At 39.5% G+C, this 18,864-nt stretch overlaps 2 protein-coding genes across 3 annotated transcripts in view; one reads left to right on the top strand and one right to left on the bottom strand.

The window, feature by feature from the left end:
• Nucleotides 1-428: 428 nt before the first annotated feature.
• On the bottom strand, nucleotides 429-9,474 carry LOC141444699 (uncharacterized). The gene is made up of 8 exons (XM_074110289.1): nucleotides 9,375-9,474; nucleotides 9,078-9,187; nucleotides 6,837-7,341; nucleotides 6,104-6,312; nucleotides 4,627-4,752; nucleotides 3,480-3,671; nucleotides 2,921-3,131; nucleotides 429-1,797 (listed from the first exon to the last, which is right to left on the bottom strand). The coding sequence occupies exons 1-8, from the start codon at nucleotides 9,468-9,470 to the stop codon at nucleotides 1,654-1,656; spliced, it is 1,593 nt and encodes a 530-aa protein (XP_073966390.1). The 5' UTR covers nucleotides 9,471-9,474; the 3' UTR covers nucleotides 429-1,653.
• Nucleotides 9,475-10,486: 1,012 nt separating this feature from the next.
• Orp8 (Oxysterol-binding protein-related protein 8) overlaps nucleotides 10,487-18,864 on the top strand; it is a 144,307-nt gene continuing 135,929 nt past the window's right edge. For both annotated transcript variants that reach the window (XM_074110120.1, XM_074110121.1), the window contains exon 1: nucleotides 10,487-10,990. In XM_074110120.1, coding sequence (XP_073966221.1) covers nucleotides 10,957-10,990 — 34 coding nt within the window. In that variant the 5' untranslated portion in view covers nucleotides 10,487-10,956. The remainder of the gene's footprint in view (nucleotides 10,991-18,864) is intronic.

Below are 18,864 nucleotides of genomic sequence, written 5' to 3'. Positions count from 1 at the left end.
GTTTTCCCATAGAGCTTATGGGAACGGAAGCAATACCATGGGTACCGCTCTGCTTTCAGAGCATGACATGCGTGTGAGCTAACTTTGCAGACGTGAACTTGCCTAAATCCAAAAGCTTAATGTTACTTGACCTGAAATGTATATTTCAGAACTAATTATTGTTATTATTATAAAATTTATGACGGTGGAAGCAACACTTCCACTGAACGTAGATATAGTTAAGTATTTAACTAAGGGACCCCATACATCCCTGTAATTATATCTTTAATTGGTTTTTAAGTATTTGTAATTATATTTTTATGAAAAAATGACTTTCTGCCAAGTTTCTTATTCTTCTTGGCAATGATTCTTAAAGCCTGGTAGTTTTGTGTAAAAGTGCATACTGAATACTTTGAATTTTGACATTTGCTCGCTAATCCTGCCGTGAAACAGCAGTGCTTGCACTGTTGTGTTTTGGCGTGGAGAGTAAGACAGCCGGTGAAATTACTGGCACTTGAGGTATCCCCTCTTAGGCCTCTAGGTTGGCAACGCATCTGCAATCCCCTGGTGTTGCAGGTGTCTATGGGCGGTGGTGATCTCTTATCATCAGGAGATCCACTTGCTCGTTTGACATCCAGTTGAATAAAAAATAAAAAAACACTAAATCAAGTTATTTGAAAATTATACAAAACAAAGCTCAGTTATGCGAGAAGAATGGAACTTTGTATTTAAAGCCTCCTGGTCAGGGAGCGAAATTTTGATGCCGGTGACAGCCGTATGACATCTAGCTTCATACAGTGTTTTTATCTAGATTATAGATAATCACTAACAACTTCTTGGCCTCTTTAGTTTACGGATATTTTATTGACACTTGAGACGGCCAGTACTTATAAATGTAACTATTTTAATATGTTGTGTATATTTTATAAAAACACCCTATATGTCAATTTGCGTCATTATGACGTCAACGGCATCAAAGTTTCGCTCCCTGCTCATGGTCAGAGACATCCTGTATATCAGCCAAAGGAAAATAACGGCCAGTTAAGTTTCATCGGTAAAATTAAATCAAAAATACGTTTATGCTTTTATCTGAATACATATAATTGAATGAGAAGTAACTACAGGTCAATTCACAAAAGCTAGCATGAATCCAAATAAATAAATCATCATGTCAGCCGAAAGACGTCCACTGCTGCCCCCTCCCCCCCTTTAGGCCGGCAATGCAACCGTAGTCCTAATTATGCTGTAGGTGTCCATGGGTGGCGGTGATCGCTTACCATCAGGTAACCCGCATGCTCGTTTGCCAGCAATTTGAAGAAAAAAAAAACATAGGCCTCCCAAGGCTCTCCACTCAGACCGGTCTTGTGCTTTCCGCATCCACCGCGATCCCGCGATCTTAACCAGGTCGCCGCTCCATCTTGTTGGAGGCCTACCGACAGCTCGTCTCCTGGTCCGCGGACGCCATTCGAGAACCTTCTGACCCCATCGGCCATCAGTCCTGCGAGCAACGGACATTACTTTCGTTCAATCCATTCGTGCCAGCCCTTGTGAATCTGTCGGTATCACAAGTAACACAATGATGTCGATTAACTTGAAAAATCGACTTAAGCGACATATTCATTTCAAAGAAAGTTGTTTAAAAATTGACAGATCACATATTCGGCTAACTGTATGCTAGTCGCAATTTGTCTCATCAATTTGCAAAAGTTGATTACAGCTATCCTTTTCTAATTGCTGGCTATAGAAAGCCGATAACTCTTCTTCTAGTTTGGCCTTCTCGCAAACCAACCGAAGGTGTCTGTTTAACTTGCTGTTACCCTGTAACAAATAATACCAATGTAACTTTCTCTTTAACCCTAGTCAGTTAGTCACTTAAGCGACACTAAGGGGCTGTTTCACCATCCATTGATTAGTGTTACCCCAGCCTATATACGTCCCACTGCTGTGCACAGGCCTCCTCTCAGAACAAGAGAGCTTGGGCCATAGTTCCCACGCGGGCCCAGTGCGGATTGGGAACTTCACACGCACCATTGAATTGCTTCGCAGGTTTGTGCAGGTTTCCTCACGATGTTTTCCTTCACCGCAAAGCTCGTGGTAAATTTCAAATGTAATTCCGCACATGAATTTCGAAAAACTCAGAGGTGCAAGCCGGGGTTTGAACCCACGACCCTCTGCTTGAGAGGCGATAGGTCAAACCACTAGGCCACCACGGCTTCAGTGTTAACCGACGGTTAAATGTGATGCCGTCTCCGTCTATTCCAACAAAACAAATAGAGACGGCATCACACCTAACCGCCAGTTAACACTAATCAAAGGATGGTGAAACAGCCAGTAAATAAGAAAACAAACAAGCTGAGATATGTGGTGCATAGGAGAAATTTGTGTCTGTACCCCTGTCCAGTGGTGGTGTAGATGTATAGCACGCAGCACGGAATGCTGAGGACCTGGGTTCGATTCCCTGCGCTGGTCTCTTTTTCTGGTTTTTCTGTGCATCTATGTTTCAGTTTGTATTTTCGATATGGATTTTACGGGATGACCGTAAAAGTAACAAAAATTTGGAGTTGAAATTATATGTAGAAAAAAAACAATCTTTCTTTTTTATCACGCATCCCGCATAGGAATGGATTGCATGTGTTGCTAGCTTTTCTAAATAATATAACCACAGCGGTGTAATGCGATAACAGCGACACGGTCTTCCTTCTGCGTCCAATCCACGTTTGAAAATGGCAGGAATGACATTTGTTTTATATATAAAATATTCGAAACTCAAATGTGATGCTTTGCACCAGCTAGTCTCGCACAGATGGCACACGACGACCTTGACCTCCCCCCCCCCCTGGTGGCCCCTCATTGGCTGACGAGCGTCTTCCGGCTGGTGTATCTTACGGGGCGGAGCGCGCATGCGTGCGACTATATCTAGCTGCACATATAAAGTACCCACCTTAAAGCTAGCCCCGCACATATGGCACACGGCGAGCTTGACCTCCCTCCCCTGGTGCCCCCTCACGTGGCTGACGAGCGACTTCCGGCTGGTGTATCTGGCGGGGCAGAGCGCGCATGCGTGCGTCTTGTGCGGCGCGTGCGCGGTCTGGATGTGGGACGCGAGCGCGCGCCGGTGCGGGCACGGCCGCGCGCACACTGGACATGGAAAGCTGAGGGACGTATACGGACGCATTGGTAACTATGGCAGTGTGATAACGCTGTTATTTTTTAGGTGGTAACATCAAGAGAAAGAGAACATTTATTCGTGACATTATGAAAACAATGCGCATGTCACTAAACGATCCCAAATAGTTAGCAAACTGCCGGCGATGATATTTCTTTAGGTATAAGCCAGTCTCCCTTACCCTTTTGGGCCATAACAAAAAAAATGAATCTCCGTTTGTCTTTGACACTTCCAGCTCGGAGTACATTAAAGTGAATATACTCGTAACATATTTAATAATAAGTAAAATTATCAGGTTATAAGGATTTTGAAGGTCAAACTTTTAAAAACATACATAGTCTGCTGGTGGCTGAGACTGTTCCTCAGATGCGCCAGCAAGCTCTTCCGCGAGCCGTAACTAACGTTGCAGGTGTCGCAGCGATGCTCCTCTTGGCTGGTGTGCTTTTTCTTGTGCTGTGCGAGCGTGTACGGGCTGCTGAATGTAGACGGACACTGGTCGCAGGTGAACTTCTTGTTTATGTGCTTTCTGGAATTAAATACAGGTAATACATATTATTATAGGCGAACTGCCACGAACCGGAAGACGAAGCGTTGGCAGGCCTCCCACAAGGTGGACTGACAATATCGTCAGAGTTGCGGGAAACGGTAGATGCAAGTGGCGAGTTGTCATTCATTGTGGCACTCTAAGGGGGGAGGCCTTTGTTCAGCACTGGACGTCTTCCGGCTGATGATGATGATGATTATTATTATAGGAAAATACAAACTGAGACATGGATGGACGGAAAAACCAGAAAAAGAGACCAGCGCTGGGAATCGAACCCAGTTCTCAGCATTCCGTGCTGCGTGCCATACCTACCCCTGCACTACCACTGGACAGGAGTACAGACACGAATTATCCTATGCACCACATATCTCAGGTTGATTTTTTTCTACTACGCTACTTAAGCAGCAGCACTAGCGACATCTATGTATCGCTCTCATCGAGAGACGTTACATTCTTTCGGAACTAACCACTCAGGTACCTACTCTAAAAATTTTTTTATTGAATTTTTCATTGTACCATTTTGTCTGCATAGCTTACATATATATTCGTACAAAATCATAGCTTTCTAGCATTGATAGTCCCTGAGCAAAGCTGCGGACGGACAGACAGACAGACGGATATGGCGAAACTATAAGAGTTCCGTTTTTGCCATTTTGGGTACGGAACCCCAGTGGCGTAGCTAGGTAACCTAGGGCCCTGGGGCAAATAAAAAAATGGGGCCCACTGCTATCAAAACTGGTAAGGTTTTTTGAAGTAAAATCATTATATATACAAATACTTTAAAAATACTAAGCAACTTTATCATCAGCTATAAAGCAGAATTTCGAGGGCACCCTGAGCTTGAGGGCCCCGGGGCACTGCCCCGCCTAGCCCCTTGGTAGCTACGCCACTGCGGAACCCTAAAAAACAGGTAAACCTGTGCTACATGAGTACTCACATCATATGCGTCCTGACAGCGGCTTGGTTATTGTAAGTCTTTCCACACGTGTTGCAGGAATAGGTCTTGTTGCTGGTCTTGGACAAATGGAAGCGCTTTATGTGCTGCTGCAGACCGTTGGCGTCGCTGGAACATTACCAACGTTTGTGTTATAATTAGTTATAAACAACGGGAAACGCAGCAATTTTTTTTTTTTTCACATCATGCTCGTAACTTGTTGACTTTGACTTTGACTTTGACTCTACGCGTACGGAGTCGCGGGCCGGCTAGTAAACTATATTTCATAAACTTCTAATGTTCGTGTCCTCATCCGTCATCACCTCACCACGCGCGTCATCAACTTTAAATTTTTTTAAACTTATGCACTTAAATTTGTTTTAGTGTATAATTTTTTGTGTCAATGGAATAAAGATATGACTACATGTTGGGTGTACTGTTATGTAACTGATGTGTTGTGTAGTGTAACCCACGGGAAGGTGTGCCCGTGGCTGGGGCAGGGCGTGCGGGACTTGTAACTCATGTGTTGTGTAGTGTAATGTGACTTATACATATATGTGTAATATAACGTATCTCACGTGTCGTGTAGTGTAACCCACGGGAAGGTGTGCCCGTGGCTGGGGCAGGGCGTGCGGGACTTGTAACTCATGTGTAGTGTAGTGTAATGTGACATATATTGTGTAATATAACGTATCTCACGTGTCGTGTAGTGTAACTCACGGGAAGGTGTGCCCGTGGCTGGGGCAGGGCGTGCGGGACTTGTAACTCATGTGTAGTGTAGTGTAATGTGACATATATTGTGTAATATAACGTATCTCACGTGTCGTGTAGTGTAACTCACGGGAAGGTGTGCGCGGCTGGGCAGGGCGTGCGGGACTTGTAACTCATGTTTGTGTAGTGTAATGTGACATATATTGTGTAATATAACGTATCTCACGTGTCGTATGTAGAAAGTGTATCCGTACTGGGGGAAGGTGTGGCCGTGGCTGGGGCAGGGCGTGCGGGATTGTACTCATGTGTTGTGTAGTGTAATGTGACATATATTGTGTAATATAACGTATCTCACGTGTCGTGTAGTGTAACTCACGGGAAGGTGTGCCCGCGGCTGGGGCAGGGCGTGCGGGACTTGTAACTCATGTGTTGTGTAGTGTAATGTGACATATATTGTGTAATATAACGTATCTCACGTGTCGTGTAGTGTAACCCACGGGAAGGTGTGCCCGTGGCTGGGGCAGGGCGTGCGGGACTTGTAACTCATGTGTTGTGTAGTGTAATGTGACATATATTGTGTAATATAACGTATCTCACGTGTCGTGTAGTGTAACTCACGGGAAGGTGTGCCCGCGGCTGGGGCAGGGCGCGCGGGGCTTATAACTCATGTGTTGTGTAATGTAATGTAACTGATGTATTGTGTAGTGTAATGTATGTCATGTGTGATGTAATGTAAGTTATAAGTCATGTGCCCTGTGGTGTAACTCACGGGAAGGTATGCCCGCAGCTGGGGCAGGGCGCCTGGGGCGCACGGCGGCAGCGGCAGCGCGCGGCGTGTGCGCGCTTGCGTGTGGGGCGCACGGCGCGGCCGCAGCGGCGGCACGCGGCGCGCTCCGCGTGGCACACCAGGTGCGCGCGCAGCGTCGGCGCTGACGCAAAGCGAAGCGCGCACACCGGGCAAAGGTGCGACCCGTTAGACTGGGGATCACGTTAAACGATGAGAGGCCATCTTTAAATACACTGCTGGGATTGGGATCTTCACACACACCACAGAATTACTTCGCAGGTTTATGCAGGTTTCTTAACTATGTTTGTTTTCCTTCATCATAAAGCTTGTGGTAAAATTTGAATGTAATTTCACACATGAATTTCGAAAATTTCAGAGACGCGAGCGTGGGTTAACCCTGGTCCTCTTCTTGAAAGGTCATAGGACCATTAGGCCAGTATTTGAAAACCATAGTCACTCGCCCCCAAAAAAAAACATTAAGTTTTTTGATTGATTTATGTATACCCTATTTCAGTACCTACAATTAAAAGAGTAAAAACTACGAATTTATGTACATTTTGACCTAATACCCACAGAACGACAAAGACTCTTAAAATAGGTTTTACCCTCTTGTTAAAATAAAATAATCTGTGCTAACTTCCATTGAGAATATTAAATGTTTCGCTTTAACTTATTGTATTTTTACCTTGTATGAGATTTAAAAAAAACTACTTACTTCTTCATGCCTCATCATATGAACTTGGTAAGTATCTTTGAACAGAAACCCCAGACCACAATTGTAGCACTTAAACTCTGCTTCTAGATATTTATCTTCTCTTCTCTTCGCTTCTAATTCTGCTTTCTGCTCTTCTAAACTAAGAATTACTCTGTCAAAATCTTTGGCCATATCAAATTCTCTGTCATCAGATTTAGTTTCTTCATCGTCACTAGCTAAATTATCAGTATTATTTATTGTATCTTCGAATTCTTGATCACTGATATGCTCTTCGTTTTTATAATTTATTTCTTCTATATCTTTATCATTTTCTTTTGTTACATCCACAGTAACATCTAGATTGTCTTCCAAAGCTACATATTGGTTTAAATCATTATGATTGGCTTCCTTGTCTGTTGTGAAGTGGAATATGTTTGTATGTGTGTTTGTATCACATTCTTCTATGTCAGGACACAGGTTGGTTGTTTCTGTGTTACTAGTTATCAAAGTTACCGCCCCTTTGTCACTGAAAAAAAAATGACTCCTAAGGACTGTTGTTTAAACTAGGGATGCACCGAATTATAAGGGCCAGAGGCCTTAGAATAATTACAAGCTAAAGGCAGGCTGCAGCAAATAAAAACCACTAAAAAAAATGTTGGAAATGAATGACATTCTATATTTTTATTACAAGCCTTTATATTTATTATATTCAACTAGCTGGTGCTCGCGGCTTTTGTATTTTTTTTTAATTTTCGCAATCATCTTGTATAAGAACTTTCTCCTGACAATAGTAAACACAACAAAAAAAGAATTAGCAAAATCGGTCCAGCCGTTCACGCATGATGCCGTGACCAACGGAAATAGGGATTAATTTTTATAATTATTAAAATTAGAATAAGTTGTATTTCATATTTTTTTACTATTAGAAAGATGGTAAGTGATCTTGACATGTCTATTTATTGATAAACACATTTGAAAAATAAGACAGCAAATATGTAACAATTAGCAAGGACATATAATCATTTACATGCTTTTGGTATCATCCATACTAATATTATAAATGCGAAAGTAACTCTGTCTGTCTGTCTGTCTGTCTGTTACGCTTTCACGCCTAAACCGCTGAACCGATATTGATGAAATTTGGTACAGAGATAGGATCGACCTTGGGAAAAAACATAGGCTATCTTTTATCGCGAAAAAAAGGCTTTAAGGGGTTGAAATAGGGGATGAAAATTTATATGGAAGGTCGTCATTATCGAAGATAAATCGATGAATCTTTATGAAACTTGGCATTTGGGCACGTGATAAGAGATAAATAGATATTTATTCGCGCGTTTTTTATAATTTTTATTCGCGCGTTTTTTGCTATGTGGGTTCATTTTAGATGGTCTATCGACATAGACAGTCAGACATGAAAAAATTATAATTTTCATGGAAGCACCTTTTTATAATGACTGTAGATTTTGATTGCCTTGAAAATTTGTTTTTTTCTGACTATCGACCTGTGTTTAGGGTTTAAATTTCAACTCGATACCGATACTCCGCGCGTTTACGAGAAAAAGGGTCTTGACTAGAAGGGTTCAATTTTTTCCTTTTGAGCTGCGGAACTCTAAAAAACATTTGTTCCGGCGCTTTTCAAATTTCGACCTATTTACTTGAAAATATGGGGATGAAAGTTCTTAAGGAATTCCAAAAAAAATACTAAAATTATATTTATCGGAAATATGTGTAGCTATGCATAGTGAAAGTGCCGTCTAAATTATTATATTTTTACAAAGAACATGGATGGATGGATGGAAGAACAAAAAAAATAGTTTATATTTATAGAAATATTTTAAAATAGATTAAGTATTTTCAGTAAACCGTAGAAGTTTCTATGTGCATCCTAAATAAATAAGATACTTCCCAAAGTTACTATTCCACGCGGACGAAGTCGCGGGTAAAAAGCGGGTAAGTAATAATTACTGCTTTTTTTTTAAAGTATTTCAATAAAAAGACTCGTCAACATTGTTTACCCTTTTTCTAATGCTAAAAAAACCAAGTATAGTTTGATGCTAATAATTGTTTTGGTATTTGGTTCACATTTGTGAGATAGTGCATCAAGTGAGGCCATGTTGTACAGCAGGTCCACTGTGACCATTCAAAATGGACTTGTCAGAAGACCTAGCACTGACTCCAATACCTAGTGTTGCCATGGTTAGTTTTTTTTAATGTAATAAATTATACAGACATACAGATCACTACACAACAAATAAAACTTACCTAAATAGTACAGGAAATTCCATACTTCTTCGTAAGCAAATGGACTTGAACAGCCATAGCTTGTTCAGCAAGTGGCAGCAAATGTGGCACAGGTGCGAGTCTAAAGACAGCTGCAAAAAATGCAGAGGAATCTGTTGTGTATTGTAAGTATTATAATCAAGTATACACCTGTTCTTAAACTAAGGAAGAACGTCAGTGAAGCTAGACTTCTGAATTACCCTTGTTATAATAAAATATTAATGATATATTTAAATTATTTGAAACGAAACATAAAATAAATAGTATTGTTTTACGTACTTTCATTCCAACCAGTTCTCGGTATTTTTCTCGTGTATCTTCATTAGTATCCTCGTAAATAGTATTGTTACATATAAAGCAGAGCATTGACGACATTATAATGGTTTTATTTCATACGTTACATATATTTATTAATATCCTTTTCATAAACACGGTCCTGCAATGGCAAGGGTTCTGCCTGCTTTCCTACATAGGTACTTATACTCTTTGTGCCTGCTGAAATGCTGCTAAATTCTAAAAAACTGACAGAATATACCAGGGGGGGGACAGTCGCCTATACCGTACTAATTCATGTCGATAGCGCCGCCATCTCCTTTATCTAACTTAAAATAAAAAAGATTGTTGTCGTTTGTTTCAGATAGATGTCACTGAAAGCTTGAGATCACAAAATTTTATTTATTAAAAAATATTTTGTCGTTGATAATTACCGCAAAAATGAACTTTATTTTCGAAATTGACAATCGTATTGTAATTTCTAATATAAAAGTCACATAATTGCATCCGCTCAGTCGTTACAAATATTTTTTGTGTAGCAACCCTCTATGTCAGGCCAGGCGTCTATTCGCGCTCAACAAGGAACAAGATGGCTACGTTGCAATCGAAACTCGTGCACATCGTCCACATAAAAAGTAAAGACAGTGCTGCAAACGGAAAATTGAGGCTGGTTTAAACTTAAGAAGACTGAATTCAAGCGGTCTCACTTCTCTTTGCAGCCCTGTTTTTAGTTTTTATGTGGTTTGAGCTGGGAAGCAAATCCAGTAAAGTAAAAGAATACCTGTGACTATTAATAGCTATACGTATGGATGGATATATACATCAATGGTACTAGTTAGGAAATGCAGACGGCGCTTCAAAACAGTCTGCATGAATGAGACGAGAGAGGGCTCTCTTTTCCCCGTATATTATACTACTCTTTGGGATATACTAACGAACGATGATGATGATGATTAATGATTTGTTGTCGTTATGTCAAATTTGACAGAAATGTCATAAGTGACGTTCTCTGTTGTTTAAGTTACAAGTTTTCACGCCGTAGTTAGCAAAAGACAAGTCAAAATTGTGCTAGGGCATCAGAAAAACATAACTGTGTCAGAATCAGAATTGTCAATTTGTCAGACTCTATTACCTGCTTCCTACAAAAAGTCTGTGCTGTGCTGTGGAATGGAATGGAATTAGCACGTCAGTCGGAAAAAGATAAATTTTGTGCCTTGAAGCATAAATTTCAATTAAATAATTAGTTACGACGCTATAAAATTATCGCGAGCGCTACATACGTGACAATAAACTGTGCGTTCAATTAAAGACTGTCGTTGAAACGCGCTCGAGTAATTTTCCAAGATCCGCATGAAGATTTCGATGTTGTGCTAAACGTTCGGTGGAACTGTTTAATTTGGTTTGAAGGACTAATAATTAGCTGTTTGCGTCGCTTGATACGTTTACCGCGTAATTATTGCCGTGAAACAATTCAAGAATTGTCAGTTTGGTTTCGAATCGAAGTCAGCGGTGACCTTTGCTTGCCCAATTCACTTTTGCAATGCCGGGATACAGTTCCGATGAATATTATGATTAGAAAACGTTTTTGATGAGCGATATTGAAGACGACTCGGACATCGACTGTAAGTATTTTTTTTTTATTTTTTTTTCTGAACTGATTTAACTTTTTAATCCAATTAGACTAAGGTGTGTGGTGTTAGGTCACAGCTATGTTATGTCAATATATTATTACGTATATTGTACACAATGCTTATTGGATAAGGTGTTTTTAAAATAGCTCTTTATCATACCTAGATCTGCGGATACTATATTAGTCATACAATGTTTGAAACAGGATACAAGCAATGTTTAAAATATTTATGTGGATGTGGCTTGTTACTCAAACGTTTATGTTTTATTTATTCTGGAATCACATGGAAAACATTGTTTAGTAGGTACAATGTTTTATTTTATTTTCCTGTTTAAATATAATTTTTCAGTACTTAGAAAATTAAGTTTAATTTTTATAATGTGTAGCTCTAATATCCAAAGAAGGCTGTATAGTAGGTAACTACTTATATAGTTTAGTTTTAATCTGAAATTTCTTTTGAGGCATTTAAATATTTAAATTGAGCTAACTTAGTGTAGAATGAGAGTAAGAAAACGCTTGTTCCCTTAAAACCATAATCACAAAATACCAAATTGCGGACATACCTGCTAATCAAAATATAAGATTCCCAGAATACCAGATTTTCTTTATGTTATGCTCGTTTTTGTATCAGTTTTATAAAATAGTACGTTCTCAATACACCATGTTCCCTAATAAACCATTTAACCAAAATATCAAATTTCGAAATCACAAGAATCTCAAAACACTGAAATACTTTACAAACCAGATTCGCAAAACACAATTTTCTCGAAATAACTTAATCTCAACTTAGCGTTATCATGTAATATTTGATTTTTCAAACAACAGAATTCCGATAAACCAGAATTCCTATATACCACATTTCAGAATACCAGATCTCCAAATGTATTGAGAACACATTGTTTTGGCAATCTGGTATAAAAAGAGACACATTAACAAGAAAATCTGGTATTTTGGAAATTTAGTATTTCAGAAATCTGGTAAATTGGCAATCTTGTATTTTGCTATTCTGGTATTTAGGGAATGAGCGTAAGAAGTGTCTGGAACACTTGCAGAAAACATGTGAATAGCTTTCATATCATAGACAATGATGACAATACTTTTTAAGCAAGGGAACCCTGGAGGGCTACTACGAAAATCGAAGTTCGTATCATACTGTCTCACTCACTCTCTTATTCAGTGGGATGGCAAGATACAAAGTTTGAATTTTGCACTTCATAGTATAGGCCCTAAGAACAAGTTTTTTTTTTAAATGTTTTCTTTAGCACAAATGTTGAATCAAACATGAACCCATTAAATTGTTTGAGTAAATTGAAATTCCTATTTTTAATATTTTTGTTTTCCGACTTTATGCTGTTTTTTTTTAACTATTATTTTAAGCAACATTCATAGAAACAATAGAAACATGTTGTTAATCACAATCCAATCCTTTACATTTTCCTTTCCTCTATGGTATTAAAGAGAACTATTGAATAACTCTTTTAATGCTAGTAAGGGATAGAAAATAAACTTCATATTACAGAAAATACTGTTTAGGTATAACCTTAAGAAGATCACCTGCTGTATGTAGTAGTGCACAGAATTCAAATGGGCCTTAAGACATTTTTCGAATATGGAACATCAACTTATCTATAGTCTATTTAGGATAACATTGGACTCTAGAAGGTCACAGAAGAAGGGGTTCTAAACATTTTTTGTGAAGTCCTAATAATGATGATGATGATGATGATGAATAAAAGCAGTATAAGATGAAGTCGTAATTTTGTTTAGTTTGTAAGTAGATTAATTAATACATAATGTAGGTACTTACAAAATAACACAATATTAATATGTAATTTGCTACATAATATATATATATATATATATATATTTTATTTGAAACGGGCAACATACAAATTTGTCACATTAGCCCATAGGGCAAAACATTAACTAACCAGAAAAAAAATTGCTACATAATATTAATTCGATTTATATTTATACATCATTTAATAACTGTGTTTCCTGAACTCATCCGGTCTTCCCTGTTTAAAAATATTCTACTCATAGCTACTGCTATGAAGGTCAAGCTTTTTTCAATTCCAAATTTCATCAAATTTGGTGCAGTGCTTTAGTTGTGAAAAGTTAACTATTCGTATGTGATTAAAGGTCATCACATTTTGATTCAAACGATTAAAAACTATAAATAATGTACAACATTTTTTATGAGTAAACAATATTATAAACATACCGTTTCATGCAGAATGTTCTAAACCTCTGCCTCTTTAGGTATTTTATAGGAAGACGTTTCTTTTTTTAACGAAATAGGAAAAGTTTTTTTATTGGTTTTAAATTATGATATGAAAAATAGCAAAGTTAATCTCACTAATATTTATTATAATTGCGAAAGTTAGTAAGTCTGTATGTTTTTTGTTATCTGCTTCACGTCTTAACCCCTGAACCGATTTAGGTGAAATTGGATAGGTAGGTATACAGATAGTACAAGTCCTGGGGAATGACATAGAATAGTTTTTATCCCGAAAAATTGCATAGTTCCCGCGGGATAGCAATAAGCGGATTCTATGTGAATGAAGACGCGGGCAACAGTTAGTTAATGAATAATTGAAAGTAATATTGACGTCTTCTATATTTGAATTAGAATTAAGTTTAGTCTGTAGGTATACTAAAAAAATGCAATTTTTTAAATGACTTCCTAAAGTTTGCATTATGAAGAACCTATTTTCCTTCTGTCCATTCCTATATTGAATAGACTGTATATGCACGCATTAAGATTCTTAAGTTTTTTTACTTAAAATCAACCTCTTGCTTGCTTGCCTGCTTTTGATGAGTGCATCAAGTCATGTTAATTGAACTTATCTTTTACTATTGTTGTCCACCCACTTTGTCCATATGCTGAGAAGGGTGAAAGTGAATTTGTGCACCCTTGCTTAGCACACCCCCCCCCCTTCAATTTATAATACATTTGATTTTTTGACTCCTTGCGCTGTAACACTCATAATCCATATTATAAATGCGAAAGTATGTTTGTAGGTTTGTCCGTCTTTCACGTCGAAACGGAGCGACGCTTGACTCCTTGCGCTGTAACACTCATAATCCATATTATAAATGCGAAAGTGTATGTTTGTAGGTTTGTCCGTCTTTCACGTCGAAACGGAGCGACGCTTGACGTGATTTTTGGCATAGAGATAGTTTATAGGGTGACATAGGCTACTTTAGGTCCCAGAGAAATGCACAGTTCCCGAGGGAACAGCGTGAGATTACTGAATTCCACGCGGACGAAGCCACGGGCAAAAGCTAAGTATTCCATATATTTGAGAGTGTTTATACACTTGGGTAATAAGATAAACTCATTGCTATCTCATAAACTCTTATCTCGCACTAAGATGTAGATTGTCCCACATTTCATGGCACAAGATAGTAAATTTATCTAACAGATGATATTTATATGTTGGATGATCGATCACCCAATCTGAGTCATATCACTTACTATATCTTAGGAGTTTGTAGTAGGATTACTGACTTGAAAAATCTTAAAAAAATATTTTAACACCCGTAGCTTAGCTGATGGTTGAATTGAACAGCTGATTTTACTTTATATTTCAAATTCAAATTCAAAATTCAAATTCAAATGATTTATTCAGTAAATAGGCAGCAATGGGCACTTTTACACGTCATTTTTTTAAACTACCAGCGCTTTCGGAAAGACCATCATTGCCAAGAAGAATGCGCCGCAAGAAACTTAGCTGAAAGTCATTTTTTCATAATAAGTAATATAATTACAAATAAAATACTTAAAAACTATATTATACAATTAAAGAAAAAAAATACAAAAAATAATAATAATAAAAAATACAGGGATTTAAAAAAATAAAAAATAAATTCAGAAAAATAGAGGGTCGTGGGTTCAAACCCCGGCTCGCACCTCTGAGTTTTTCGAAATTCATGTGCGGAATTACATTTGAAATTTACCACGAGCTATGCGGTGAAGGAAAACATCGTGAGGAAACCTGCACAAACCTGCGAAGCAATTCAATGGTGCGTGTGAAGTTCCTAATCCGCACTGGGCCCGCGTGGGAACTATGGCCCAAGCCCTCTTGTTCTGAGAGGAGGCCTGTGCCCAGCAGTGGGACGTATATAGGCTGGGATGATGATGACAGGGATTTATGGGGTCCCTTAGTTACAATACTAAACACTAACTATATCTACGTTCAGTGTTCAGTTTCACAAATATCAATAGAGTTATCCTCTTAACATTGTTGTTATATTGCAAGTAAAAGAATAATATTTGCAAACAAAGCAAGCATGGATGAAAGCCGAGGGAATCAGTTTGTATGGGGTTATCTTTATTAGCTGAGATTACTGCTTCTAGCTGGATTTATAATTACAGCTACGAAGCGCAGTCTAGCAGGATTATATATAACTGTACATAAGAGTCATTAAGATCTCTTACCACTGTACCGTACCATACCATGACCGTAGTAGGAATAGGAATGTGTCAGGCATGGAATGAAACACGCATGCATGGCACGCGACAGTGATGGTTGGTCAATGAACATGCTAGTGGGCATAATCTCGTACCTTTCTATTATAGTCATATGATACGGTGTAGTAAGCAGATTTGAGCGTTTATTCCATACTAAATAGCTGTAGCCCGCAACTCCGTCCGCGCAGAATTCGTTTGTCGCTATGGAACTAAGCAATTTTCCGGGATAAAAACTATCTTATTTTCTTCCCCGGGACTGCAACTATCTGTGTACTGAATTTCGTCTAAATCGGTTCAACGGTTTAGTCGTGATAAGGTAACAAACCAACTAACAGACTTACAAACATGATTTTAGTGCATACATTTTGTTGACACGGCAGAAGATACTGTTGTAGTTTCCACTTATCTAGTAGAAGTATGTCTAAAAATAATCGAAAATGTCAATAAATTCCACAGCCCAACTACACACACCACAGACAGCCGGTGAAATTACTGGCACTTGAGGTATCCCTTCTTAGGCCTCTAGGTTGGCAACGCATCTGCAATACCCCTGGTGTTGCAGATGTTTATGGGCGGTGGTGATCTCTTACCATCAGGAGACCCATTCGTAAAAGAATGAGTCCACGAAAATGACCCCCTAACTTTACCTAACCACCAACCATCCATCCATTCATCAATCCATTCTCACCATTTAGATCGGCGGTTCGCAATGAGGTCCAGGTGGACCCCCAGTGAACCACAAGAGGGGTCCACGTTGGGGTGAAAAAAAATGAGGGTTTTCGGAATAGTAGTAATGTAGCAGCAGGGTGTCTACCAAAAACAATAACACTTTGAAAGTGGTCTACGAGAAAGAATAGTTTGGGAACCTCTGATTTGAGTTTGAGTTTGAGCAGAGGGTCGTGGGTTCGAACCCCGGCTCGCACCTCTGAGTTTTTCGAAATTTATGTGCGGAATTCATTTGAAATTTACCACGAGCTTTGCGGTGAAGGAAAACATCGTGAGGAGACCTGCACAAACCTGCGAAGCGATTCAATGGTGCGTGCGAAGTTCCCAATCTGCACTGGGCCCGCGTGAGAACTATGCAAGCCCTCTTGTTCTGAGAGGAGGCCTGTGCCCAGCAGTGGGACGTATATAGGCTGGAATGATGATGATGAACCTCTGATTTAGATCATTGGCAGTCCGCTACTGTGCGTTTTTCCAGAGATTTCCTGCCTCGCGCAGCAAAACCTGGAATGAACTGTCGCCTGCAGTATTCCCGAATCGATATGACCTTCAAGCCTGCAAGAAAAGAGCGTACTCCTACCTAAAAGGCCGGCATCGCACTTGTAACTCTTCTGGTGTTGCAGGTGTCCATGGGCGACGGTAATCGTTTGCCCCTATTCCATAAAAAAAACTTGGAAAAATTGAGACACTCCCGACATTGCACATTGGTTTTTTACCCGCGACGCTAAAAGAGGAGTGTTATAAGTGACCGGTATGTGTGTTTGTGTGTCTGTCTGTGGCACCGTAGCTCTTAATGTGATTTTTTTATTTGAAAGCAGGTTTTCTAGCGATGGTTCTTAGACATGTTTTATCAAAATCGGTTTGGCCGTTTTTGAGATATTGAACTTGGAAGTGACAAAGTCGGGGTTTTCCTACTTTTTATTAGTTAAGTTATAAAGTTCAATATTTCAATAAAAAACCGCACTCAAATCGGTCCGCCGTTTAAGAGCTACAGTGCCACAGACAGACACATAGCGGTCAAACTTATAACACCCCTCTTTTTGCGTCGGAGGTTAAAAACGGCTCATCCACAGGCTGAACCGATCGAAATCGGTCCAATCCTTTGAGAGCTACGATGCCACAGACAGACGGACAGATATTGTAACTCTATAACTATAACGTCCATCTTAAAACCGCATTCAAATCGGTCCAGCCGTTTCAGAGCTCCGTAGCGTAACAGACACACATAGCGGTCAAACTTAAAACACCCCTCTTTTTGCGTTGGGGGTTAAAAATAGCCAAGTGCGAGTCGGACTGGCGCTACGAGTACCTAAAGGGTTCCGTACAGTATACCTATAATAATATTATCGGACACATTTTGTATGAATCGCATAGGTACCTACACTTCGCGGCGATCGCGGCACACCGGTTGAAAACCTCTGCTTTATCGTTACGTATTTTTTTTCTGATCGCCGCAACCCTAAAAGCGTATCTAGATTTTTATAAACAGCTGATTGGGTGTGAGTCATTCGAACCTTCGTGTCCCAAGGGCGTGCTCTGTGAACTTGACGTCACCCTGCTGACCTTGAGATTGTTGACTTTTTAAGCTACGCCGTAGCTACGGAAAAACACTTTGTTATGTTAAATACCAAATATTAAAATGGCAAAGCAGATAAAAATCTGGTTTTTACTGTTGTTAAAACTTGTTCCTTAAATTTTTTTTTCACATCTCTCATTCAGAAAAGTAACTTTTCCTCCCTGACGAGAGGGAGCAAAGTGCAACTTTTCTGTTCAGGGCTTTTCTAAGTGTATTATTGCTATTTAATGCAATTTTTTGAAATTGATAATTGTAAAACCACGCCATTTTCTATGCTAGTTCATTATATTTAGAATTGTTTTTTTTTTCAAGTTTCTTAATGCTCGGTGTGAAAACGAAAGTCACTGGAGCAAAATTATTTTCATCTTGGGCGTTAACAATTGAACCCCTCATTACGCTCAGGATTCTACTGTAGAGTCCCTCGCTGCGCTCAGGAGTCTATTTTAGAATCCTTCGCTACATTCTGGATTCAATGTACCGCCCTCGCCGTAAATACACCATTTTGCTCCCTTGTCACACAAATAACATTTTTTTTAGCATTGTGTGATGCACTGCTGGGCAAAGGCCTCCCCTCTTGACCTACACATCTCCCTATCCAGAGCCATATCCGGCCATTCGTTTCAGCACGCACGCACGCACGCACGCACGCACGCACGCACGCACGCACGCACGCACGCACGCACGCACGCACCTGTATTCCCAAATGGGGTAGGCAGAGCACACGAAATACGAAACGTTACCGCTTCAAAACGGTACAATAGTGACAGCAGGTTGCTAGCCCGTCGCCTACCGTAAACCTTAACCTATATCCTTTGTCGCCTCTTACGACATCCACGGAAGAAATGGAGTGGTGTAATTCTAACCTGACACCACTCGGGGGAAACCACAAGGGGGATCAATAAATAATAAAATAAAAGCACTAGGCCTAGCTTAGTGGTTTGACCTGAAAACAGTGGGTTCAATCTAACCCACGCTCGCATCTCTGAGTTTTTCGAAATTAATGTGCGCAATTGCATTTGAAATTTACCGCGAGCTAACTCCATTTAGACGATGCAAGAACTTGCATGCGAGTTGCGTAACATTGCGGGCT

The sequence above is a fragment of the Choristoneura fumiferana genome, chromosome 30 (assembly GCF_025370935.1).
Source record: "Choristoneura fumiferana chromosome 30, NRCan_CFum_1, whole genome shotgun sequence".
In the NCBI taxonomy this organism is placed as follows: Eukaryota; Metazoa; Arthropoda; class Insecta; order Lepidoptera; family Tortricidae; genus Choristoneura; species Choristoneura fumiferana.
Note: the sequence above shows the minus strand (reverse complement) of the source record. Positions and strands in the feature narration are given on the sequence as shown.